This window comes from Pithys albifrons, chromosome 8 (genome assembly GCF_047495875.1).
Source record: "Pithys albifrons albifrons isolate INPA30051 chromosome 8, PitAlb_v1, whole genome shotgun sequence".
Lineage (NCBI taxonomy): Eukaryota > Metazoa > Chordata > Aves > Passeriformes > Thamnophilidae > Pithys > Pithys albifrons.
The window spans coordinates 14021416-14047668 of record NC_092465.1 but is presented as its reverse complement, the minus strand read 5'-3'; the positions used below and the strand labels follow the sequence as shown (position 1 = coordinate 14047668).

General features: G+C 39.3%; 1 protein-coding gene across 1 annotated transcript in view; it reads right to left on the bottom strand.

Moving 5' to 3' along the window:
- CNTNAP5 (contactin associated protein family member 5) overlaps positions 1-26253 on the bottom strand; it is a 286664-nt gene that overhangs the window by 117122 nt on the left and 143289 nt on the right. The window contains exons 7-10 of the mRNA XM_071562346.1: positions 23543-23686; positions 13025-13289; positions 10269-10418; positions 8978-9149 (exon numbers count right to left, since the gene is read on the bottom strand). Coding sequence (XP_071418447.1) covers positions 8978-9149; positions 10269-10418; positions 13025-13289; positions 23543-23686 — 731 coding nt within the window. The remainder of the gene's footprint in view (positions 1-8977; positions 9150-10268; positions 10419-13024; positions 13290-23542; positions 23687-26253) is intronic.

Here is a 26253-nt window from a genome sequence, read left to right as displayed (position 1 = left end):
TCAACAAATAAAAAGCCCTCCTAATCCCAAGCCTACCTACTGTTATCTACTCAATTACAAATCACGTACAGAATTTATGACAATATAACAATGAGTATACAGCATCGTGCTTTTGCATCTGCCTTAGCCCTCCCTGTGTCCAGGTAAACTGCCAATAAAAAGTTAACTGCTTCAAGCTATTTCAGTCCTGGTAGGAGCAGCAGAATGTATGAGATTTCACACCGTTTAATAGAGTTTTCCCCGGCACAGTGCAAACTTAAATACCTTAACCTTTGTGATGGGGGCTGAGGAATTCAAAAGCATTAATGAAACCAATGTCATTGTTATGGGTGTATGCCAAGAGGATTTGCCTCAAAAGTCTGGTGGAAGCAAACATTTGTCTGGCACCACCCTGAGGGGCAAAGGAGACTTCATGAGATGTGCCAATTCAGGGGAAAACAGACCAGTTTTCTACTTACAGGGAAACTGTGCTCTTTTGTACAAGTTATCCCAACTGCAACACCTCCTAAGCACTTCTCTTTATAGACTTTGGAGGAGCTGGTAGGGAGAACTACACCAGATCTTACCTGTTTGTGTAGACACAGAGTGCAAGAACTCCTGGAAATAGAATTCTCTTTTCTGTGACTAACACTGCAAAGCAGTTTGTCCCACTGCATGTAAGAAGTGCACGAGATTAATCAATTGACTCCTTCAGGCTGCCCACAACAATGCAGCCCTTGCATTGGGATCCATCTGTGGTAAGAGCAGCAAGGCTTGCTCAGCCCAAAGGGAGCATCTGTGCCGTATGATGAAGGGCTGGGAAATCCACAGTGTTTCTGGACTGAGGTTTAATGATTTTCTGGCATGTTTTCCTAATATCCATGGCAACTCTTCAGCTGCAGTATCTCTTGAGCCCACATTCCTGCATCTATTCTCTGAACAGGATGCCAACCACAGAAAACAACCAACTGAGCTTCAGGACTGAAGCTAGTATTTCTAGTCACAAAATCTGGCATGTGAGCCAATTGCTGAATGGGAAGTCCCAGAGCTTCTCAAGAGTGTGGCCAAATTCTCAGCATCTGCATATTTGTTTTCCTACCCATTTCGTTTATTTTTAAATGAGCAGCTGACTGAATTTTCCCCAGGCTATGCCTTCCATTGTTTGCCCACACAGAGACAGACCCACACGCCCACTATTCCACCAAGAAGAAGAGAAAACACAGTACAGAAGGTATTCGTACTGAGCAAAACTCACAGCCAAATTTCAATGTATTTTGAGATTAGCCCAACTGCGATGCAATATATTTTGATTTTGATCAACAAAGGTACAAAGAACTACACACAATGAAAATGACGTTTTAAAAAACAGTGAGGAACTTGGACTTCCTAGTCCTAAGTTTATCACCTCACTCCAGACTTGCTTCAGATAGACAGTGCCTCTCTTTCAATTTCCTTACTGTGACAATGTCACAGCAAAAATGCTGATGAAATAAGTTCAAGAGCATCCCACTGAACACTTTGGCAGCTTCCAGCCATCTGTGGCTTATGGATACATGTACGCCTTACTGGCTTTTTCCTTTATATTTGACCTCTACAGCATCTAACAACATCCAATTTGATGAAGTGTAAGATTTGAATTTGTGAGAAACAGCAAATTCTTGTTTATTATTCACCTCCTTCGTGCTGCTCCTCATCACACAACTCTGCCTAGCTCTCTCTTCTCCTGGCTGAAGAGTCCAAGCCTATTTAATCTCTCCTTATAGAGAGCAGTTTATGGCACACAAAAGAATAGAGTGCCAGTTTTAGAAACAACCATGAGGCCTGAAAGACAGACTGTCTGCAGTCAAAGCTGCAAAAAGTACCTCCTCTGAGTGGCCCAGAGAGCACACACTTCTTGGAAACGGCTGGTCAGGCCAAGGCTCAGGTCAGGGAATACATCCAATTGGATTTCAGATTCATCTTTTAGCAACTGAAATAGGGGTTTAGAAGGAATCAACACACAGCTGTTAGCATGATTTACTAAGTGGGTAATGTTTCTATAGTTATCCAGTGCCTCAGTCCCTGCCTCCTCCAAACAGCTTACAAACTTCTCACCCTCATTTTCACCACATCTGAAACAGACACCTCAAGTCCGAGAAGTCACAGGATCTCATGGAAACAGAGAGCCAAGTAGAAGCGAATCAAGTTACTTTTTCATCAAAGGAAAAAACATTGCCTAACTATGATTCCAGACATCATGGAATTTTGCAAAGAAGATATCCCCAAAAAATCCAGGGCAATGAATTCTACAATCACACAGCTTCATCCTGTAGTTGTAAAAATGAATCACACAAGTCAGGGAAGTGACACATTAGTAGGAAGTGTTGCTCCTTCTACCCCATTTCATATATATATCTCAGGTAATAAAAAAAGCCACCAGACCATACTATGGGCTACACAGTCCTACTGTCCTACTCCTTTCTGCAGGACTCACTGCCTTGGAGTGTCTGAGAGACACATCTCACATCAAAGGTGTGAGATATCCTGAGCTGAATCCCTGAAAGATATTTCCCAAACGCTTTTGGTTTGGTTGTTTTGTTGCTTTGTTTTTTTGTTGTTTGTTTGTTTGGTTTTTTTTTTCTTGAGCAGTTTTATTGTTATTGACATTTCAGAAACCCCAGAGCAAGAGCAAGAAACAGCTTTTTCAGCTGCAGGAGAAGTCTGAGCAAACGCAACAGAATTGCACAGAGCTGGCAGCAACCTGGAAGATCACTCAGTCCATGCTCACATCCCAAGGCGGGATCACCCATACCCATGTTCATTATTTCTTACACTCATCTAGCTTTTGTAAAGCCTTTCAGTGACAGAGACTTGACAGTCTCCTCAGGCAGTCTGTGCCATGGCTGCTTTCCTATACATCCTGGTCAGAAAAGATGATCATTCCCTTCAGTGCTGCACCAGCCTTTGAACACCTGAAGATCATTATGCTGCCTCCCCTCAGCAATCTCTTCTGGTTGTTCGTGAACAAGTTATATTTCTTTAAAAAGGAGTCTATCCAGCAATGGGGGGAAATGTTGGAAAAATTTTGACTTTAGCACAATAGTTTGATCCCTACCTCCACGATTAATACTTAGGTTTGTACCACACAGTGCTTAGTACAAAAACCAGAGATTAATGTGGCATTGTGTTAACTCTCTACAGGCCAGCTATTGTTTCCTGATTTACCTATATCAGTGATTACTATGTACTAAAAGATGCCTGAGTTTTGACAACAAGGATTGTGTGTTAGAGAAAAAAATGGCAAGAGAAGTACATTATGACCTGATCAGATATTTGAGATACTCTAAAGGAGAAAAGATTCATTAGACGATCTCAAACCGTATCTAAGTAAGTCCATAGCAATAATTAGCATATATGCATACATTCAGGCAATGTAATGAATATGTAATAGAATTGTAATGTATGTGTATTACTTTCAGAATGTAACCTGGTCTGTCAGGCTGCTGTTTGTGCACATTAGGTGGAATGATCCCCATGCACTCAGCGCTGAACAAAGTAATGTTGGCTTTCTAACCTAACAAACTGGTTGGAGTGTTCATTTTCTGGTTTTCTGTGACATGGTTAAAGAATTTAATCAATGTTTGTCAGGAATGTTTTCCAGATCTATTTTATGATTTTTGTTCATCGAGAGTGGGCCATTCAAGGAACAGTTTGGGTTCTGTATATTTTCATAGAGAACAGAAATTTAGAAGCACGACTGTTAATGAACCTAGGACAGCAAAACACCAAGTGGAAACCCTGGCTAGTGTTTACTTTACAGTGTTTGCTCATCCCCCTGCTCCTCCTGACTGGGACACATCAGCCCACCTTTTTTTTCACCAGCTGTTTTGTGTTTCAAAATTTGTTCAGCTGCTAGTTACCCCAAATTTCAAAATGAAGGCTGTAGATAGTAAGAGCCTAGTCTTTTGGTATCAATGCTATGGCTCAGGGGTCCTGCTTAGATCAGGGGAATGGCATCAAGCATGTTTTCCTTCTCAGCTAACAGGATAAAACACCGCATGAAGAACATAGCAAATTACCTGAGTTTCTGGCTCATCACAGCACTGAATAAACCTCAGGTTAGAGAATTATTATTAGCATTAGAGAAATTAATTATTTTGTTACTATTCACTTGAAGAAACAGGTTAGAGTTTGTCAGTTTGAGAAGGCACAAGAAGACTCAACTCTCCATTTTGCCCTATGCACACATCAGCCAGGGAAAGGAAGCCTCTCCAGGGACAGCAGCCTTGTGTCTTTCATCAGTGTTAAAAAGACTGAAAGAAGAGCTCTGTGCCAGGCATGCTGCCCAGCTGGCCACTGCACTAGATGCAGCTGTGATTTCTTACCCTGCTGAGTGAGAAGTTTCTGTAACCACATCCCTAGCCTGTTTCCAGGAGGCTGCTTGATAGGGTCAAGAAGTCTTTGCAAACACATAAAATACTGAAGAGGGAAATGCATAAGTAAAGACACCATTAGGAAAAAAACATTCTGTTCTATGTTGTTTTCTTCTCTTTTCTAAACCAGAAATATTTAGGAAAGTCTTTCCAACTTGTATTTATAAATTCCTAACACACTATCCGCAGGTGAAGGATGAGGAGCCTTAGCATACACATAAAGCTAGAGACTTAGTAGAGATCAGGAGAAGGGAGTGAATCATTTTCGACTTACTGCATCTATGAGAAGCAAATGAATGTTTTACATTGCTTACCACCTCCCATCCCCTGACACTGAAATCCTCCCTACAGATTAAGGGCCAAAGACCAAAGACATTATTCCATTCTCATTACACTTTCTTAATGCTCAGCCTTTCCTCTGAAAGGTTTTAGGTTTAACATGTCCCTCTCCAAGAAGATGCATCCCATCCCAAAAAACACAGTGCAAAACACCAGGAGTGAAGGTTGCGCTGTCCCTGTAGCCAAACTTAAATCTAGATCACTCTGAACTGAAAATAAATTCAAAGGGAGTCTGTATTTTTTTGTTAGGTCCATGTCAGATGGCTTTTGTCAGAGATGGCCAAAACAGTGCATGTCTTGATGCAAAAGACTAGATTGATACTGAAAGATATCTCCTTTCTTCTCCAACAAAAACTCTCTGAGTTCAAGGACTTCATGACACCTTCACTTCCAGGCATCTCTGCCTTGTTACTTTCTGCTTGGTACCATGTCACAGAGGGGAAATGCCAGCCCACTGTAAGAAAGTGTATTTTTTGACTTTTTAATGTAGTGTAAGTTCTGATGTGCATCTGCCCTTCTAACAAAGCAGAAACCCTGAAAATGCAACAAAGAAGAGGGACAAAATGAAATCTATTTTCTTTTAATGATGGAGCAGACCTTTATGGCTTAGCACGATATTGTCGCAATTTTTCTTTACCTCTCACTGCAATGGGGATAAATGCACAACAGGCAGCTATGACCTCTAACACTTCATAACAGGAGCAGTGTGAGCATCACACTTTTCAACATCCTCTAAAAAGACTGAGCCCTCTCTACTTGGTTGTATTTAGACAATCACACAAATATATATACTAAGAACAAAAGAAAAAGAAATCTAGTTAATTGTAATAATGGCATGAGGCCTGCCTGTGCACAAGGCTACAAGAAAAATTGCTTCATTCTATAGATTCTAGTTTCCTCTTCCATAAGGCATTCAGAACAGCTTGCAGGAGCAGTTTTGTCTTGAGACAGGTGAAGAAGGGAATACTTTGCAGGGCTTGTGAAGCAGACACAAGTCTGACATGAATCGATTGGGGATGTCTCTCCTTGCATAGGAAGTGTCACCTAAGGACAATGCGTAGGTGCCACACAAGAGGATTGCAAGTCAGAGACAACTTGATATGCAGCAGTGGGGTCATTAGTGATGCCGGCACCACAGTGAGGGCTGGAAACAAGCAGTCTCTTAATAGATGAGATGGTGCTAATGAACCTTTTCCCATCATCTGGACAGTCTACACTGCTGAGTTCAACTCAAGACAGTACAACATCTTAATGTCCTACTGAAAGCACAGAAAACTGAAAGTTTCTGCGTTATCTGTTAATCTCAGCTCTCACAGACACATCCTGAACTGTGCACTCAATCAGGACCAGAGCAGCTACTGGGTGTACTTGTTCACAGGATTGCTAAGGCTGGAAGAAGCCTAAGGATGTCTCTGGCAAAAGCTGCCTGCTCAAAGCACCTTCAGCAAAATGGTTAAGTTCACTCGTATCTCCAAAACCATCTTCACTAGGCACTATCTCCCTCATCCACCAAATGGAAAGAAGGCTAAACTCTGTATATTTTTATGGACATCCCTATTTTTTGTATGTACTCTCTGATAGCTCAGGTAGGGCATTTATTTCCTAAGAAATAGTTACTGAAGAATGGAAATAAATATAGGGAGACAGAAAGCATTAATACCAAGTTCACTTGAGCATCCATTTTGTTCAAATACTGGAGATGAGTGATGCTGAGACATTAAGGCTCAGTCCTTCAGACAGCTCCATTTAAGTTAATGGAGGCTTATCACCTTACACAGAGGCCCAGGGTATGCATGTGTAGTGTGTGTATAATATGCTTGCACAACTGGATTCTCTCTTCAAAACACACTGCTGGTATCAATAGTCATCCCACTTTATCATCTTTCAAAAACAAGTCATTAATTCTCTTTTTAAGAGCAGGAACTAGTTGCAGTGAGCTGCCTAAGCACTGCTTTCAGAGCCCAATCTGAATGAGCTTGGCCTACAAGACTGTAACAAATAAACTGCTTTCTAAATAGAGGATATTCCTCAAAAGAGGGTTTTTTTGCTTAGATAACTAAGACAAATGTCCCATTTACATGTTAATTAAGCTACACAATTCCCACATGCGTTAAAATTGCAAAAATGTGTGCTTTGCAACACACACAGCAATAAATCTTACAATTAAGAAAGGCAAGATCACATTTCTTGGAGAAGAGGCTTTTACAGATTTTTAACACTCCATATGCAGAAAGAATAAGCAGCTGGATCCTACACACTTGGAGCCAGACCCAAGCTTTCCTATAGTCCAAAGCTTCTGCAATACAGAGCACTACTTTAACTAGTTGAATTAGTGACTGAAAATGTTGGGACACTATGCAATGAATGTCTGAACTTCTCAAACTGCAGACTTCTCCCTTACCCTTTAGTGTACCTCCACCAATACACCAAATCCATCCATAAGACAATCATTTTTGTCAATTGTAATTTTTCTTCCTTTTTAAAAATTTACTTTGGTTTTGTGATCATACCTACTCTATGTAGGTATAGGTATCTTATTCTAGGTATATCGTTCTAGGTATATCGTATCTTATTATATCTCATAACTACCCAAGATTATGTCTACTATAGATCTACCTGGATCATACGGTAAGGACACAAATTTTAGGCTGTCCAGAGAACAGCATTTTAATACAATGTTTTAATCTTCACTACATCACATATAACTTCTTTTAGTGTGTGTGATATATTCTACAACAATGGTGTTATTAATGTAAAACACCACCATTCTTACTACGTTTGGATCCTTGTCCTAAATAATTTTATGGCATGATCAGAGACTGATGTTGTCATACTTGGTACAACGAAGATTAGGAAGACAATTTCAGTAGAACCACAGAGTTACACTGTAGCCTGCACTTGGTTACAATGAAGGCATCAGAGACATCCCACAGCTCCTCTGCATCAGAACAGTTCTCTCTTGTTTCAACATACAGACACACAAATTGGTTTTGAATAGTCCACTTGATCCTAAAGAACCTGTTTTTCCAAGAAAAAAAGAAAAAATCTTTTCTCTTAAGTCTCAGGAAAGATGAAATTTTAAGTCCTTTTGTTAAAACAGGTTTATCGTATGAATTCCATCTACTATTTCAGGCACATCAAGTGTGAAATTCATATCCCCATGAATTCAGGCATCATTAAAAGTGGAAAGAGGATTGATCAGCAAATTCAGTATTTTCTCCATACAAATTAACAAACATGAACATACAAAGATGAGCACAAAGGTATTGGATCACAGAAGTTTTGCCCACTTATCAAAAAACTGCAGCTCCAGCTGGCTGTTTCCTCCTACAGTAAGGAATAATGAAGACTGACCTTCAGCTCCACCTCTCTAAGCAACATATCTGAAAAAAATAGATTAAATGCTTAAGGTCCTAATGCATATCCAAAATATCCTTACTACTGCCTTAACTATCTGAAGCACATTAAATTCCCAGCAGTTCCATTTCCATTTCTCAGAGTTTGACTAGATTAAAAAAAAAAAAGTCTATTATTCCACATACTAGCTTCAAAGTACACATTTGCAGAAATAATTCAGAAATACTTAGACACTAAAAATCCATAAGAAGCAAAAGAGAAATTATGAAATACTTAAAAAAAATATAGTTACTCATTTCCTCTACTCTTTATGAGAAAATCTGGGGTTTCTGTATGGTTTCATCTTAGGAGGGATTCACATTGCTATTTAAACTCAAAGGTGTTTTTGCCAGATACATATATTTCATCATTATACTGTACCACTGAAAGGGCAGTATTGCACATGAGGTGTACCATATCTTCATCATGAACGTGCTGTAATAGCTAACAAGAAAAATTATAAATGATTTACTTAAGCAAAAGCAGCTAATATATTAAGGGGATGACATGTTCCGATGAATCAAGTAATTTTTCCTTCTCTTTCATTTCCTTTGAAACTTCAAAGCAATCAAATGTTGTTTATGCATAAAATTTAATCCTTTCACCAATCTCTAGTTTGATTGAATTTGCATACTCTATTTCCTACAAGTCAATGTGAAGAGAGCCTCATGTAATTGAAACCATTTCCCCTCCAGTCCTCCTATCTCTGTTGCGGTATTTTCTATTAGTAGCTCTATTATGCCTAATATCCGTAATGTTGGCAGATTAGAATTTTCACTTAATGCAACCTGTATTTATAAACCACTAGGATGAAAAAAGAACAAATACAAGAAAGAGGAAATAATAATTACCTGTCTTTGATGCCACACAGATCAATGTGTAAATCACTAAAATTCCCCAGGGAGCCTTGCTGAACTAAAATGAGGTCCTTGGGCTGGTTATCAATAAAGATGAGCCTCATACAGCCTTGAAAAGCAGTAATGGGATTTAAACACTGGGAATCGGTGAAATTGTCAGGGCACCCTGTGGGAAAAAGAGAAGAGGCAGAGAAGAATATTGGAATGTTCAACTATTTCTGCTGGGATTTCCTGATGCAAAAACTCCGAGGCTTATTATTCCAAATGTTTTTATTCTGTGTACTATGCAACCTCCTGTGTTATAAATTCTCCAGTTAGGAAAAAAAAAAGACAGAGAGCAGCCAGCCACTGGAAATATCAAAGTATGAGGTTTTCACAAGTGCTAAGCAAAATCAATTTGTGATTTTTTTCATCTGCTTTAAATTCCAAAGTTGATAGCAACTAACTTACATTAAAAAAGTTGCACAAAATGCAAAATCATTATGACTTAAATTCTGTTGCTGAAACAATGCATAGAGTAAAAGGATGAAAACTTGTGGGCAGCAAGAAAGTCCTTTATATCTGACCCTCCTCAGTATTTAGACAGGTCTGAGATCCAAAACCTGCTGTGCATCCTTTCTTAGTGCTGTATCCAGAGGGTTCATCAAGATCAGAGCCTCATTACAGTAAGCACTACACAGAAATGTATTAGATAAAAAGACAGTTAATGACACTATCTAAATTAAGGCTTGCACTCCAAAAAGGAGAATATAGTATTTTTCAAGACTGTTCTTTTCATTTTCAAAATTGAACTAATTCTACATTCATTTACACGTAAATACCTTTGTAGATCTGAGCCATTTGTCAACTAAACTCTGAAGTCTGAAATCCCTGAGCCTCATTAAAACAGTGATATCTACAGGAATATTGACAATACTAATAGTTCTAGAGCCTTTTAACTAGGGGAAAAAAACCCACAACAAGCAAAAACAACAAAAAAAAATCCCACCCATGGTTAATAAAGCTTTGTAGATTTTGCATATTTTGCCAGCTAGATATAGGTATCCATTGGCTACCACAACCAATTATGCACTTTTACATCTGTGCTAGTAGTTCTGATTGTTCTTTATCAGGCTTAACCAATACCCTTCAATCGACCCACGGTGCCACATGTATTGCAGCTCAATAGGCTGTTCAAAACCAGTCATATTTGCTTTTAGCTGCAGAATTCTCCATGCAACTGCGGACTACTCAATGGTAAGAACCTAAGGATCTGCATCACAAAAACTTCTCTGAAACAACCTACCTCCAAAATAGTAGCTATTTCCAGAGTAGATCCTTAAGACAGTGGTTGCATGGCTAGCGGTGGCAGCATTGTTATCCAGTGTCAGGGTAATGCGATGTCTTCTGGCATTGATGTTAACAGAATGCCAAAGCCCATCATGAAGACTGGTGCCTGACAAAAAGCAAGTACAAAGAGTGAAAAAAGATGTGCAGGACACAATTTTGTTCTTCAAACCTCCCTTTGCTTCCAACTTGTGACCACAAATATGCAATTGATGGAAAAACAGGGAGAACTGGAAGCTGAAAAGAACTCATTACCTCTGAAAACAAACTGGTATAGAAGGGCCCAAGAAAGAGAAAGCTTTTGAGAGTATTTAAGTAGGTCATCTCACATTTTAATCTAAGCTGGTACAGCAAGAACTCAACAAGCTAGCCAGATCCTTTACCTTTCTGGTAGCACATTATTACCATTTTGTGAGTGTTTATGTCTGTTTTCAGCCTGTTGGTAAATGCTTATAGGTTCCAAGAGTGTGGAGAAATCTCTGTTGATACTGAACACACACTTGAGGTTGCAGAGGTTAGATTCAGTGAGGCAGTCATATCCTGTTCTCAGGCTCCAATACGAAACCTGACAGATTGCAGTAGGTATCAGTAGGATTTGTGTTTCTTAAAGCCCTTCAGCACTAATGCAGCACCTAATACTACTAATGGATGTACAGAAGCCTTTCTATACTGGATTTCATCATGGATCTGAGAGCTGGGATAGTTGCTCTGACCAGGAACCTATAAAGGTTAATGAGAGATAATTACACTGGGTAGCCTCTTTCTCTTCCAGACACTTGTGCAAAGTGGGAAATGACCTCTTCATTTCCTTATTCTGAAAATTGGTGTTGCACCGTATGGCTCTTGAAATAGCACAACAGAACTAGAGAGAAACTCCACATTCTCTATTCTGACAGCCATAAAAATCAGTGAGCAAGGTTCTGAGCTCACACACAGTGGTGCAGATCAAAAGTAACCTAATTACAGTTCAAAATATGCTACTGTCAGGCTGGAGTTACAGAGATCAGGCACAGACAACTAGCATTTACTTCCCTTCCTAAACAAATATTTTCATTAATGTAGCTTTCAGAAAAAACAAATGTGCACTTAGTAACACAGAGAAGTGTGGGAACAGTTCAAAAAACAATAAAAAAATGTGGGTGTTATGTGTATGAAAAGCCATTTCATTATGAATTCGAAAATGAGACTATTTCCTCAGTAATGGCTGTTAACACAGGCACAATTGCCGTAGAATTAGAGGCTGGTTTTCCAGCAAAAATGGATGATTTTTCAACTAGAATGAGTCCATTTTGAAGTGAAGTACATTGCTGAAGTTTGAAAGGATGACAAAACAAAATATGTCCCATTTGAGGCAAAAATAGATCCATTCTTGAGCAAGCATGAGTTTATTGTGAGTACCTGACATCTGCAGAATGTGGCATTGGCACTTTTTGCATATTTTCCATGTGTAAGTAGGAAGTTTAACTATGTTTTGGATAGCACCAAAGGCTGTGCTCAGGTTCACAATTTCACAACTACATAAAAATATACAGATCCAAATATTGACATTGTCTCAGCTTTGTCAACAATTTAATGAGAACTGCAATAAAGGTAGGAATCTCAGTTTTCAGTTTCAATTGCAGCAAACTATGGATGTAGCAATCTACGTGAATAAGGATAGATGCAGGCCTGTCTCATTTTCTATCATAAAGGGGAATGAAACATGCATATAAGACAGTTCTGCTTTGACAACTCTTGTCAGTTTTTATCTCTGCTTCTTTAATAGATACATCTGTCCTCCTTTAGTCTGTATGGGGAATATTTTAATCTTGCATACTTTTAAACATCTACTCTCTTAGAAATAATAATAACCACAATAATAATTATAATTATTACTGTTATTATTATTATTATTAGTAGTAGTAGTAGTATTTAGTTTCATCTGAGTTCCATCATTCTATTACTCATCCACCTCTGGCAATTGCTATTCAAGCCTTGCAAAAAAATTAATTTCCCAGTCTCCCAAACAACATGGCTTCATAGCAGCAATGGGATATGGAGAGGCCCTGGGATGGGAACATTTCTGTTGCATGCCAGCATGGCTTATATAGGCCACACTGGTATGGCAGCTGGGCCACTCAGGTCCTGCCTTTGTTGTGCACCTGAAATTGTTTCCCTTATGTCTCTGGAATCCAAGGCATAGGTGTTCTGGTAAGAGTTTACAGGCAGTTTCTGTATAATTTTAAATTAGAGATGCAACCCTATTTCACCTTCTTTCATTTCACCAGCTGTACTGCACAAAGCAACTTGCTAAGAAAGCCCATGAGGCAGTGTAAGGAGAGGAACCCCATGTTCAGATTCTTTTCTGAATGCAGCATAAAGGGAGAGGGTAAAGCTACAGTCAGAAGAAGAAAATCATATCGAAGGCTGCCGTAACTTCTGCTGGAGAAAGGTGTAGTGGTTGAGCTGGCTCCCAGCTGACTTTTGAAGACAAGAAACAGGAAGGTCTTCATGTGACCTGACTGAAGAAAATTTAGCATGACTGCTTAAGAACACAGGAACTGAACTAACTGCCAGGCAGATTGAGTCTGGAGATCTCAGGATGCCAATTTTCCATGATTAGATCAAGCTGTACGGAGTGGCTCTACCACTGGGTGCTTGATCCTTTCATCCTGTGGATATGAAACTTTATGTTTTAGAGAGAGACAAGTGAAAGTAAACAGAAAAACCAAGCACCTTCATTGATTTCCACAGGGTTCTCAGTCTCTTTTTGAAGAAGCAGTGTCAATCTCCCACCATGGAGGTAAACCAAGAGAGGTCCCAAATTTTCAGACAATTTGGTGAACAAAAGTAAGCCATCTTTATTCCATGTTCGAAACTGGAAGCTGACAGACAAACCATCAATTTGAGGTGTGCCAGGCAGTAGCAAATAGCTTCGACTGTTGCTCACAAAGGTGATGGGAACAATTTGTGGTTCTGAGCAAGAAAAGGTGACGTTCCCCTGCAAACAATAAAAATCAAATATAATCACCATGATTTTTTTTAAGTCATCCCAAAACATCTTTATTTAAATAAGCTCATTGGATTTCTAATGGCCCTCAAGGTATAGTTATTCAGACACAAAACTCTGGAAATCACTAGGAAATGCATCTGTCCGTGCTGGGAAAACCCATGTAACTTCAACATTTTACTTTGATCCCAAATGGGGAAGATTGAAAAGTCAAAACCTTAGTTCTTAGGTGGAATTAAGTGTGTCTAAATGTCCCTTATCAACACCACACCTTAGCTGATTACCCCAGTCATCAAGCCCTGAAGTCAATGGTGCTATTTGCCCAAAAGGGCAACACACTTACTCAAAGCAGCCAGCAGAATCTGTACCAGAATATATCATTGTAGTTTGTGGAAGAAACAACACCACTTTGCTCAGCCGTTGTAGATTACCCAATTAGATTATTCAAGCCATGTAATAAAACCAGGATGCATTTAATGAGCTACGTCTCTCAAAGCCACTCCAGGAGATTGTTGCAGCCAGCTTGCCTTGAACTAGTCTGCTTTGTGAAATACCAGCTGTAATCTGATAAAAACATTGTAGTATAAGGCTTTCTCCATGATAACACTTCTCATCAGAGCTTGCACCTCACTCTAACAGGATAATTATAATGAACAGCACTTGATGGATGTACAGGAAGTTACACAGTGCTTGGGGAACTCCTTTCTGCAATCTCAGACAGCTGGTGGAACCGTTCCCTATCACTTTCAAACGTCTTTCCAGTCTGTATTTTTAAATGGAAAATAAATTGCCAGAAAAAGATGAAGTTATCACTGGATGAAACAACCCTTGATAGATACTTATCTATATCAAGCTATTTACGTATTACCTCCCCTGTTAGGTTCAGAATGCTACATACCAGATTTAGCAATGGCAAAAGGAATCCATGAGTACATTAGATTAGAATGAGTTTTGAGACATAATTCATAGCTTATTTAACTCCACTGAATATCAGTCAGGTGGGAAGTAGGATGGAAATTTAGTCTCAGCCTTTAAAGTTTCTACTACCTGCTGGGTTTTACCTGCATAAGAGATGCCACAAGTTTTTTCTCTATTGTTGTTATATTTCCACCTCAATTTTTCATTAAATTCATGCCAAATTACAGAAAACAAAGACAGTAAATTGCAGCTTTTAAATAAATACAGTTAACCTTCTCTAGAGCTTTTTGATGTTTAAACATTTAAAATGACAATGGCTATCTTCCTTTCAAGTTTTAGATCTTTACAATTATTTGAGTACCTTCACAAAATTGCAAGACATTTATTGATCATAGTATGGTTTGGGTTTGAAGGGACCTAAAAGTTCATCTCATTCCAATGCCCCTTCCACTAGAGTAGATGGCTCAAAGTCCCATCCAACCTCACCTTGAACACTTCCAGGGATGGGTATCCACAACTTCTCTTTCAAAACTTTTCCAGTATCTCACCACTCTCACAGTAAAGAATTCAGATATGATTTTTGTCTCAATGCTCTTTCCAGATTTTACCTACCAGCAGAAAAAGCTATGCCTAAACTGACTTAATGGTGCCAAAAAAGGCAAATGCTAAGATTTTGCAGAGGACAATAAACTTTCAGATGGCCTTAAAACTAGCCAGTAAAATCCTGGTATAGTTAATATGCTTCCAGTTGTTTGCAGCAGCACAGTAGCAAAGTATCCTTGATCCACAGGCATAGGCCCAAGTCTAAGGTAAAATTTCGTCTGCATTTGATATGAGATTCTAAACATGTATAACTAGTCTGAAATTCATGGATTGTTATGACATCTTGAAAAAGTCAGCAACACTCTAGTCATTCACAGTAGCTGATATTTCATGTCACCTGGGACCTGCACAGAAGTTCTGTCCTGGGACATGATCAGAAAAAAAAAAAAAAGGTTAAATAAAGCAATTGATGCCATAGGAACTGGAATCAATTCAGCCGACTCATTTAGGAGGAAAACACCTTCTAAAAGCAGCATTAAAGAGCAGAAAAATGATGTAGTTAATATACACCAACAAAAGCTGTTGACATTCTTACATTGACCAATGCTGTCTACCCTCCTAGATCAAGTAACATGAAAATCTGAATAAGAAATACACAACTGTTAATCTGAAAAATGTTGTCCACTGAAGTGGGATAGGTTCTCTTTACAAAAACTGTAAAATATTCCCTGAATATTATTCTCAAACAAATATTCCAGCAGGTCTAAATCAGAAAAGTAAACAGTTCCCTCTAAACCTTCATCTGATCATGAGCATTCGTTTTAATTGGCACTGTTCTGGAACTCTCCAGGGTATATGCCAGATTTCTGGCAGACACTTGATTTTATAATTGAACCCAGTTTAACTGAAAAGTAAAAGCTCATTGGGTAGGAAATGGGATAAGAACATTCTAATCCCTAGAGAAAATAAAGGAGACACTCAGCTCTGCTCAGCTGCTGGAAACTCCAGCTATCATGTTGCATTTGAGAATTCCACGGAGTCCATCTCCAGACTGATTAACAACTCCTCTAACAAGAAGTGAAATCTTTTCAAAAGAGTTCTAACTGTTCTTACAAAAAAACCCCTTCCAAACCTAGAAACACAATGGAGATATTTACAATTTTTTCACTGGCTACATTTATACTTGTCTAAAGAAAAGAATGGAAGGAAGGACCCCAGATTTCTGCTGGCAGGCTACAGTTTTAGAGGTGGTTTTTGTTCAAGTAAGATGTTGAATAAACAGGCAACAGCATGTTACAGCATTTTAAGGAAGAATCAGAGTCTTTCCTATTAAAAGAGAATGGAAGAACACAGTTGCTAAGTGATGAAGATAAAAGGGGATTACATTAGAAGATCCTCTGAGCCATAAACCTCATCCAAAACAGACTGGAGCCTTTCCAGTGACTTCTGTGGGACTTCAATAAAACCTGTATAACTTTAATGAACCATTTCAGTCTTTTCTGGCTTTTCTTCATGTAGTATTATGTACTGTTCAATGAAGAGAGTAGACAACACCACAGTCTGGGCAAATGGTATCAAGTTTATTATACAACCCCTTTGCTCTCACAGAATACCAATCAAAAATAATATGCACTTGGGAAATTATTCAAACTGACAGCTGCACTGAAATCCTCAGTACGTAGCCTACCAGAGGATCCAGGCCAAGATCACAGCTTGAAAAGAAAGAACAATAAATGAGTATTTCTGAGCTCTCATTCTACCTGTGGGTTAGAGCATCAAATGGGCACTTAACTTTCCTCATTAATCACTCTATGGATACTGTCCAGTAAAAAGGATATCTTGCTTTCTGCAGAGAAGTAGAAAGGAAGATTTCATATGACAGGTAAGGGGACTGAAATCCCAGGCCTGGCTGAGATACAAATGTAGTAAACTGGCACGAGTACCTCCAGCTTAGAAACTGGAGGACTATTTCTAGCTGAGAAGAGACTGAGTCTGCAGATGAATTTGCAAATAAAGTGACAGAGGAAAAAGGTGACCTCTGATACAGTTTTAAAAGGATTAGATGAAAAACTGTCATTCAACTCTGAGCAACTGGATTTTGAGAATGAGGGAGGTCCCTTCAAATCTTGTTTTTAACTAACTCAAGCAGAACAGATGTCAGGAGACCCACATAGATTTCAAATACATTTCAAGATCTTGCACTGAATGAAACGCAAATCAAAGTGATATACCAGCTCCAGCCTTCTGAAATACTGCTCCAAACTGTCTTCAAACAGGATGTGGGAGTACCAAGGTGCACAGTGTTACCTGAGTTAGTACTAGTCCACTGAGTGAGCAATCAGTCCATTCCAAGAGCAGGGGCTCATATTTTTAGAGAACTTCCAATACTTAAATTAATTTCTCTTTTGTTGAGCAAAACTTCATTATGGAAATCTGGAAGCTTTCCTGATCCAAGTTTCACTGAAACCAATATACCATTGTGATAATCAATCTTATGATAGAGAACTGCCCTATCTCCACTTACACTAGGTATCACAAATGCCAATAAATCACCAATTGTTTATCATATTGCTTTAAGTTGTTTACATTAATGTAATGTTCCTAGTATGGAAAAAGAATGGTTTAACAAACAAACAAACAAAAACCCCCCCAAAACAACCAAAAAACCCCCCCAAAAATGAAAGATTTGAAAAAAGTAAAACACTGTGACTGTGAAAGAAACAGGGATTAGGTGCATGGCAAGACGTGTATGGATGTTTTTTATCTCGAGTCCTATGCTGATTATGTTACTGTCCAGAAGCAGAATAAAGGATTTTACCATTTTTATGCCTAGAGTAACTGGACATTATTGTTTCATTACATGGCGCAATAGTTAAGCGTTGCTGACAAAAGATGGGATCAAGTACAGAGATAATTTGGAAAAATCATACATTGTTTCACTCAGAGAGACAAGAAAAGCTAAAAAAAAAGAACACTGGAGAAAAAAAATACAAAAATTGTGAGAAAAAAACCCAAAACTACTTAATATTTTCCCTCTGTGGCAGATTGACCTTGGCTGGATGCCAGGCTCCCACCAAGCCACTATATAACTCCTTTCCTCATGGGACAGAGGGAGAAAATAAAGATAGAAAAAAACCCTCTTGGGTCAAAATAAAGGCAGTTTAATAAAGCAAAAGCAAAGGCTGCACACAGAAGCAAAGGAAAACAAAAAAAAGTATTCTCTGCTTTCCATCAGCAGGTAATGTCCAGCTTCCTTGGAAGCAGGGTTTCAGCGCAAGTAGTAGTTGCTCCTGAAGACAAACACTACAAGAATAAATGATACCATCCTCCTCCTCCTCCTTCCTCTTGGCTTTCTTTGTCAAGCAGACCCATGTGATATGAAATATCCCTTTGGTCAGTTTAGGTCAGCTGTCCTGGCTACACCTCCCAGGATCTTACCCAACCCCTGGCTCCTGGTGAGGGAGAAATGCTGGAGAGGTGGCCTTGATGCTGTGCCATCACTTCTCACCTGTAGCCAAAACACTGGTGTGCAATCAACACCTCTGTAGCTACCAACACAAAGCACAGCACTATAGGGTCTGCTGTGGGGAATTAACTCCATCTCAGCCAGACACTCTCTTTTGAGCAACAAGTAGGAATGAAGTCAGCCTTTTCAAATTGACCTGGCCAGAAGTGATTAAGATAGATGTCTTAGATTAAACTGGCATATTATTACAACTCAAGTCCAATTTTTGTTCAAGCTCAAGGTAAAGTGATGTAAGGCTTGTTAGGTTTTATTACCTGGAACAAAACACAACAGCAAAGACTTGTTTAATTATTATTATGAAAACAGAATCACATCTAACTTATGATACAAAAATATATAGAAAGCAATTTTGAGAGGGTTTTTCTTTTTTTGTTTGTTTTGTGGGTTATTTTTATGTATTAGTTTCCTTTCATAGATTTTCCTCTTTTAAATCCCAATTATCTGTGTATCATAGCACAACAATGGCGTGAACTGCACACAATTCAGGCACTTGCTCCTTTCTGTTATGCCAGGCAGCCAAGTACCAAGTAGTTCCAAAAGCCTTACCAACTGAAATAAGACCTTACAAAATCCATTAAAAGCATTAGCTTTTCAGCAAATTACATTCCATCCCATTTTTCTTATCCCCTGCTAACTCCTCTGACAATAATTAGCCATCTCTCTTCCTCTCCTATAGGGACGAACTGCCTTATCATCTCCCACCCTGAAACATCCTTCTCCACTCAGCAGGTACTAACTGCCCTATTCATTCAATTTGACTATCCAGATAATGTAATAAATAAAACTGAATAATTGTTTCTAACCTGTAATTTGCTGAAGGCTGATGACTCTCAAAAAGGCTTTGTTTGCCCAGACACATGTCATTTTTTTTGTAAGTCAACTAGCCGTATTAAAAAATAAGGTCTTGCTCCTCAAAAGACTTGCTTCACTTGTCATCACAACTATCAAAATTCTAACACAAAAAACCCCTGTTATATCAAAGAGAGTTTATTATTGCAGCTATGTGCTGGATTATATATTTGCATGCTCAAATTCTAGAATTTTAGACAAAGACTACTAAATCAATGTGGAAAATGTCATTTTAAAAGACTTTATTTCAAGACCTTGATTGAGGCAACATACTTAATTTCTTTCAAAATAATCCTGTTATACCATTCAGCAACAATAAAATGGGACCTTAAAATGAATACTATTTCTACAGACTTTCTTGCTACTTCACACTTCAGGTAGAATGTGAAGGAGACTCATCTGAAGACCCAAAGAGCAGACAAGAAAAAATCTAACTCCTGATTCTCCAAACCCTAGTAGGGGCCTTCACTAATCACCAGCCTGATACTCACAGATCAACACTTGCAATGGCACTTTGGTAGAACGAGACATGTGTAGACAAGTAAATACTTCTCAAGATGAAGGTATCTCAAAGCAGCTTAATAAAATAGCATGTTTGGATTCTCTATAAAGGGAATGAATTATTAGTTTACATTCTCCTGTCACTAAGTATCTTTCCTTTCTCTTTGATGCTAGCAATTGGTTATTTCCCCAAGGCACTACAGTGATACATTTACATGTCACCACATCCCTTGCTGTGCTGAACTGTCACTCCCAGATTCAACATGGCAGGCCAGCCTAGAAATTCAAGCATATCTGAGGGCTGACAACTTCTACCTTACTAATACCCTGCACTCCTCTCAAGTCAGCACAGAGTTTGCTCTGCTAAATAAAAAGACAACTCAAATTTCTACAAGCCAGAGGTAACGGAAGAGAAAGGGAGATTGTGTTTTTCTCAATTTCAGTAAGTGGAGTGGAATATTGTGAAGATAAAACACAGAGGTGTTTCATGACTTCTTAATTTCTTTTCATCAGCTAGATAACTTCCTATTTTGGAATCACAAGGCCACCGGCCACGTCTGAATAGTTTCTAAAGCTGCAGCCTAAACCTAACAGCAGGTAACCACTGGTGGCCAGGGTCCTATAGCTATTGTCAGGGTGGTATAGCTAGTTTTTCTCTTACCTACTCCATGAACCAGATGTATTTAGTACTTCTCAATGGATTTCTCTTCCTGGAACTTGTACAACCTCCTCCGGAATCTACATACCCTCTTAAGCAAAAAATCCTTCAATGAGAACTGCTCCATCTCAAATATCAACTATTTCCCTCTATGAAGAACAATTCCCCTTCTCTTTCTTGTAAATAAGGCTCTTACTTGCATATTTTCCAGTCTCTAACTAATTGCCAAGAAGTATGATAACTGTTGAAAACCATGACTCTGGTACAGAAATTTGACCACCTGGAGTTGAAAACAGCAATCACTTCAGAATGCACATAAAAGATCCCCTATCATTCCTCTACACTCAGTGACCTAAGAGAGAGACAAAAACAAACCAAACAACCCCCCCACCTCAAAACCTACCAACCAACCAACCAAATTGAAGCGCATACACAAAAAACCCAAACAAAAACCCCCAAACACTGCCCCCTGCCCACTCGCCCCCTCTCCCCTCCAAAATAAATAATAATAATAATAATAAAAAGCTAAAATCCAAATCCACACACCAAAAATAGAGAAAAGACCACAACATGCCATCAGGGACAGAAGAAACTAAGAAACCCCAGAGGAAAGACAGATATCCTGTCCAAGAAGACAGAGCTGCGTAGAGAGGTTAAGTATGAGGCAATATAAAAATGGAATTCTGAAGGCAAGTTCCAGTTCAAAGAGACACACTGCCTCGTTATCTTGAGATGCTTTCTCAAGGGGATTTATTGCAAGTCTGACAACTGCAAACGAGTTACGGAAAAGAACAGGCAGAATGATAATCACAGCCACCACCCAAGAGTACAATACATACTACAGTAACCTGTTATTGACAACCTGTAGTTTCTTCCTCTAACTCTAAATGCAGCTGATTTGGGACCATTATTTATGTGGCTGAGTAACTGCATCATAAGAGGAAATCTATACCTTCAAAGCTGATGTATCATTCTGCTGCTTTTGTGAAAGATGTCAACAGTAAAAAAAAAAAAAAAAGCAAAACTCCTCAAGTTTGGCACACTGGCTATGTCAATATTCATAGAGTAAACACAGACTGAGTGCTGAAGTCTGCCTGCCTTTGGAGGAAAACGCTAGTGTCTCTGAGTTTTAATAGCTTTCTAATTCCACACTGACTAGCTTGTCCTCAATTATCTTTTGCTAGGAGACAAAGGTATTTTGGGGACTAACAATGTAGAATCATCTCTGGTGATCACCACCTTGTGGGAAGAGAACCTAAGTATACAACTCGTTTTTGGAAAATTGATTGCAATTCCCTTCTTCATTTAATTATTCTTCTGTGCCATTCCTTCCATCTCATTTCCACTCCAGACAACCTTAGCAACTACAAAGACGTGAAGCAGAGAAGCTTGCAGCTCCCTGGGGATATGGCTGGTTGCTTGAAAACCTCAATGCACTTTGAGTAAAAGCATTTACTGCACAGTAACTCTGGCAGGTAAAAGACTACATTTAGCAAGAACAAGTTATTTTAATTTGAGTAAGTTACTTGGGAGGGAGTGGGAAAGAGCAGAAGGGAAAGGAGTATCAGCCTGTGTAACCTAGGAGTACCTGAGTGCTTCTAGAGAGAAACAGCTGTGATGCAAAAAATGTTGGAGAAGAGATTTACAGGGAGCGTTTCCCATACAAGGGTGTTCATCTAAGATTATGAGGCACTGTAAGCATAGTAACCTTTCCATGCGCTTTGCATACACAAGTGTCACAGACTCTGCACATAGCAGCTCAAAATCCTTGAAAAATGCAGTACAGCAGCCAGCCTTTGAAAACTATGGTGTTATGTGAAAGAGATTGCAAGATGGAGGCACATCTCCACTACTTTCACTACTTTAAATTGAAGAAAGGAGCTGGATTCCAAGACCTTTTATCTAGCACTGTCTGAACCAAGTATTACAATAACAGTTTCACTGCTTAGGGTCACTTATACCCATATAATGCTCTTCCAAGAAAAAGTGTATTGCAAAGCTTTTCCCTTCCGCTTTAGAAAGGCCTTCCCATTATCCAGCCAGCAAAACAACCAGCTGGTTAATGACCTAAGAAGCAGACCAGGGCTTTTTGCTCCCCCTTTAGAAAGTAAGCTGAATGGAAGAGCAATTTTAGACAGTTCATAAGACTTGTGCCTTTGAGTCTTCAGTCAGAACAATCAAACTCCAGATTATTAAAGCAAAGCCTCTCAGTCCCAGGGGAGCATCCCAGAGGCAGTTTTGACTGCCAGCAACACAATGTGGGACTTCTCACCCATCACCTTTCCATTTTCCAGTTCCCTGTGTATTCAGACTTGCCTTAGGCAGGGAAAGTACAGAAAACACTTCTTTGGTCTTCTGGCTTGCTTTCTTTTAGGTTTAGTGTGCTTGTACACAATACCACAAACTAGAAGATGCTGTGAGAACCAGAAGCAGTTTCATCTCCATGTTCTCCAAAGACACAGTATTAGCCAAAAGGCACATATCAAAGCATGAGTGAGGCACAAGCTATACAGAGAGTTGAATTATTTACAGTTTTTCAAGGCTCTATGGGAGTGCACTGTTCCCTCTTCTTGCAAAATAAAATGTTCCTTATTCTGCTCACAATATATTTAAATATATTTGCAATTTTGGACATTATTTGGTGTGAAGTTACACTAGTGTTTTATGTTAGCAAGGTGGAAAAGACCATAGTTCCTCTTGCTTTACCTCTACCATCCCACATTTAGACACACTAGTACCAGGGCAATGTCTCTCAGAACTGTCAATATACTGACCATAAGGAGCAGTACAAAGGAAACTATTTACAATAATAAAGGAAATATTTATTCTTCTCTACAATATGAACTAAAGTATCAGAGTAAAATTTTGATACTACTGTACTACCCAACAGTGATAGAGAATGATTCAGAAAATAAGATTTAATCTGAATTAACCAGGAAAAAAAACCTCCAAGATTTCTTCTGTGCCATCAAAAATACACATTTTAATCTTGGAAAATTAATTAAAAAGATTCTCCAAGCAAGTTCTAATACACACAGAAAGTCAGAAAAATACATTAATTTCCACGTGTGTCTTTCAATAACTGTTACCACAGGAGTCGTCACTGGCTGGTATTAGCCTCATTTTAACAGCTAATTATGTCCACAGCTATCTAAATCTGAACTTGGATCATTCAGTGCAGCCAGCAGCACCAAGAGAGCACCAACAGCATGGAAGCAACGAAGGAAAGCATACAGTATTGCCTCTTACCACAGTATAGATCTGAGGTTTGCGCCTTTTTGCCAGGTCAATTATATTGACTCCGTTGTAATAAAGGTTCTCAATGCACCCGTGGAAGTTTTTTCTCTGAAAGGTTCCTGGTTTCCCTGGTACAGGAATCCCTCCGAAACTGAGCTTTTGGAAAGATTAAGAAAAGTATTATTTATAATATTATAATATATATATATATATTTATATTATATCATCATCCCAAAACCATGACAGCAGAGACCCACTCCATCCATCCAGCTGGGATTTTATCTAAGAACTAATTCTTATCAACAGCACCATTTGGGAGTACTGAGCAGGGCCTGGCAACCCCACAGGGTGAATAATAGCCCCCACAACATTACAGATGCTGGAGAAACACTTCTGCTGTAGACAGCTCACTGATTTTGAACAGCTCTCTGAAGTTCCTTGACACATCAACCTTGTGCCACCAGCTCCCAACTCAGTAACACTCAATGCACAAGGAAATGTTCATACAGTCCCTGACTCAAAGCCCCCTGGCCTGGAGGGTGACACTCAACTGCAGCCCACGGGGCCCAAGAACTGCTGAGCAATGGGGGAATAAACTCTCCCTGTCCACAGAGCACTGGATTTGCCTGCAAGCTGTGGTCACCCCTTTCCACCAGGTACATATCTGAACAGTTCTGGTTTCAGCCAGCAGAGGGTAGTATCACAAATCAAAATATCCCATTTGCACCTTGCAGTTATTTTCTCTAAATTTCATGGGGCTTTGGCCTTTTACAATAGTCACATGTGACATTTGGGACTGAGCAGTGTCGTGAAGAAGCTCTGCAGGTTACACATTTACACAAAACTTCTGCTGTGCTGCTGTCTAAGTACTGGTAGATGCTAGTACTGTATAGGCTATGACTCATCACTCAATTGAGGGCTGAAAGCCCTGGGAGGACAAAGAGACTTAGAAAATAAAACTTCCAAAATCCATCATAATTGCCTACATTCCAAAGAAAAGAAAGTAAAGAAAAAAATAAAAACTCCCAAACCTCACAACCCCAAAAAACTTCTGATAATTCTACCTTCATTTTCCAAATGTCAGAGCTCATTTCTAATTAACTCTGCTGACCTTTCTGGCAAAGCCTTACTGGTGGTACCAGTGGGGTTTTATTAATTTCTCCCATCACAGCCAGCAGCATTTTGTTATACAGATGGGGATCCTACAGCCACCACACTTCATGGTGTTTCCAGCACATCAGAAGACGTACTGCAGTCCTGCTGCATCCGCTGCAGCAAGGGCAGGCACTGTGTGGTATCACTTACATGCTGATGGCTGCTGGAACCTGGTCAGCCTTATTCCTCTGTCATGACTCCTTAGGCCTCACCTCAAATCATTATTATCAAAATAATGGAAATTTGGGTGTTATTTTTCCTCTCACTCCACCTAACAAGCTGGGATATGTAAGCAAATGAAACCTTCCTAGGTAACCTTGAAAGCACTTATTTGAACACAAGTCCTTAATGAACTTGCACCTCAGTTGTATTAATTGATCACGAGAAATAAAGAGTGAACAGACTGATACTTTACGTCACTTGCGGGTTTGTTATTGGCATGATGGCTTATGTGGCAGCAATTTTTTTCTTTTTTTTCCAATGAGAATCATTAGTTCTTTCTAAAACAGCTGACTTTCCTTCTTTCATGTTCTAATTTTTCAAGTTTCCTGCTTAGGGACTCTGTACTGGGGTTTCAAAACAAGAAGAAAAATCAATATCAATTACACCACTGCATTATTAAGAAAACAGTTTCCTTTGTGATTGGTAATAATTTTAATTACCAAAGTAATGGTTTTACTACCCTCAGTAAGACCTTTAATCCCTACAGTATGCTGAGATAAACTTTCAGTAGACTGTAGTGCTGTAATGTTTGACTGAAAGATTGTCTCAGTGCAAATGGAGAAAAAACACAGTGAAAAACTAAGCACCAGGGACCAGGCCTGAGTGCTACAGAGGGCAGTGGTGATGCTGACTAACACCAGCTGAAGATCTTTTCTATCGCTCTCTATTTTGGAACATGTGGGAAAATGTTCTGCAAATTAATTTGGAGCTGGAGTTTCTCCTAATCATCACCAAGCAGGAAGCAAGGAATTTTATTACTTTGAAATTAGGAAAGCTGATGACTCAATCATATGACTTTTCTCAACTCCATCTTAAAAGCAGTTACAGCTTTGGCCCCTGATAGTTCCATCTGAAGCTGCTGCAGAATCCCACTGCTCAAATGTGCTGTCCCTACTAAATGTGCTCATGGTTTTGCACAGCAGTGCCAGAGAACAGGAACCACCCTCTTCACTCTGCTTGTGAAATGTAAAGAAGGGAATTTCAGCTGGAAGATGGAAGGAGCAGAGAGTAGGCACCTGCCACTGCTGAGCCATCTGCTTTTTTCCCCTCAGTGTGCTGGGAAATTATCATTTCCAGAGAAATAAATTCAAAGTGCAGAGGGTAAACTTGTGGTCTCTTAAGCAATGATCTGTGCCAGCCTGATGCACCCGGACAGGATGATGGCTCTGACTGTGCCAGCATGACCCTGTGCCTTGTGGGTGAGGAACAGTTGGCAGACAAGTGCATGGGGACAAAAATGAACATGGGTAATTTGCACACAGGTGTGCATTGGTGGGAGGAATGGATGAGGAACTGCCCTGCATACAGATATGATGACATAAAATGGAGTTTTTAAGGTGGTTATT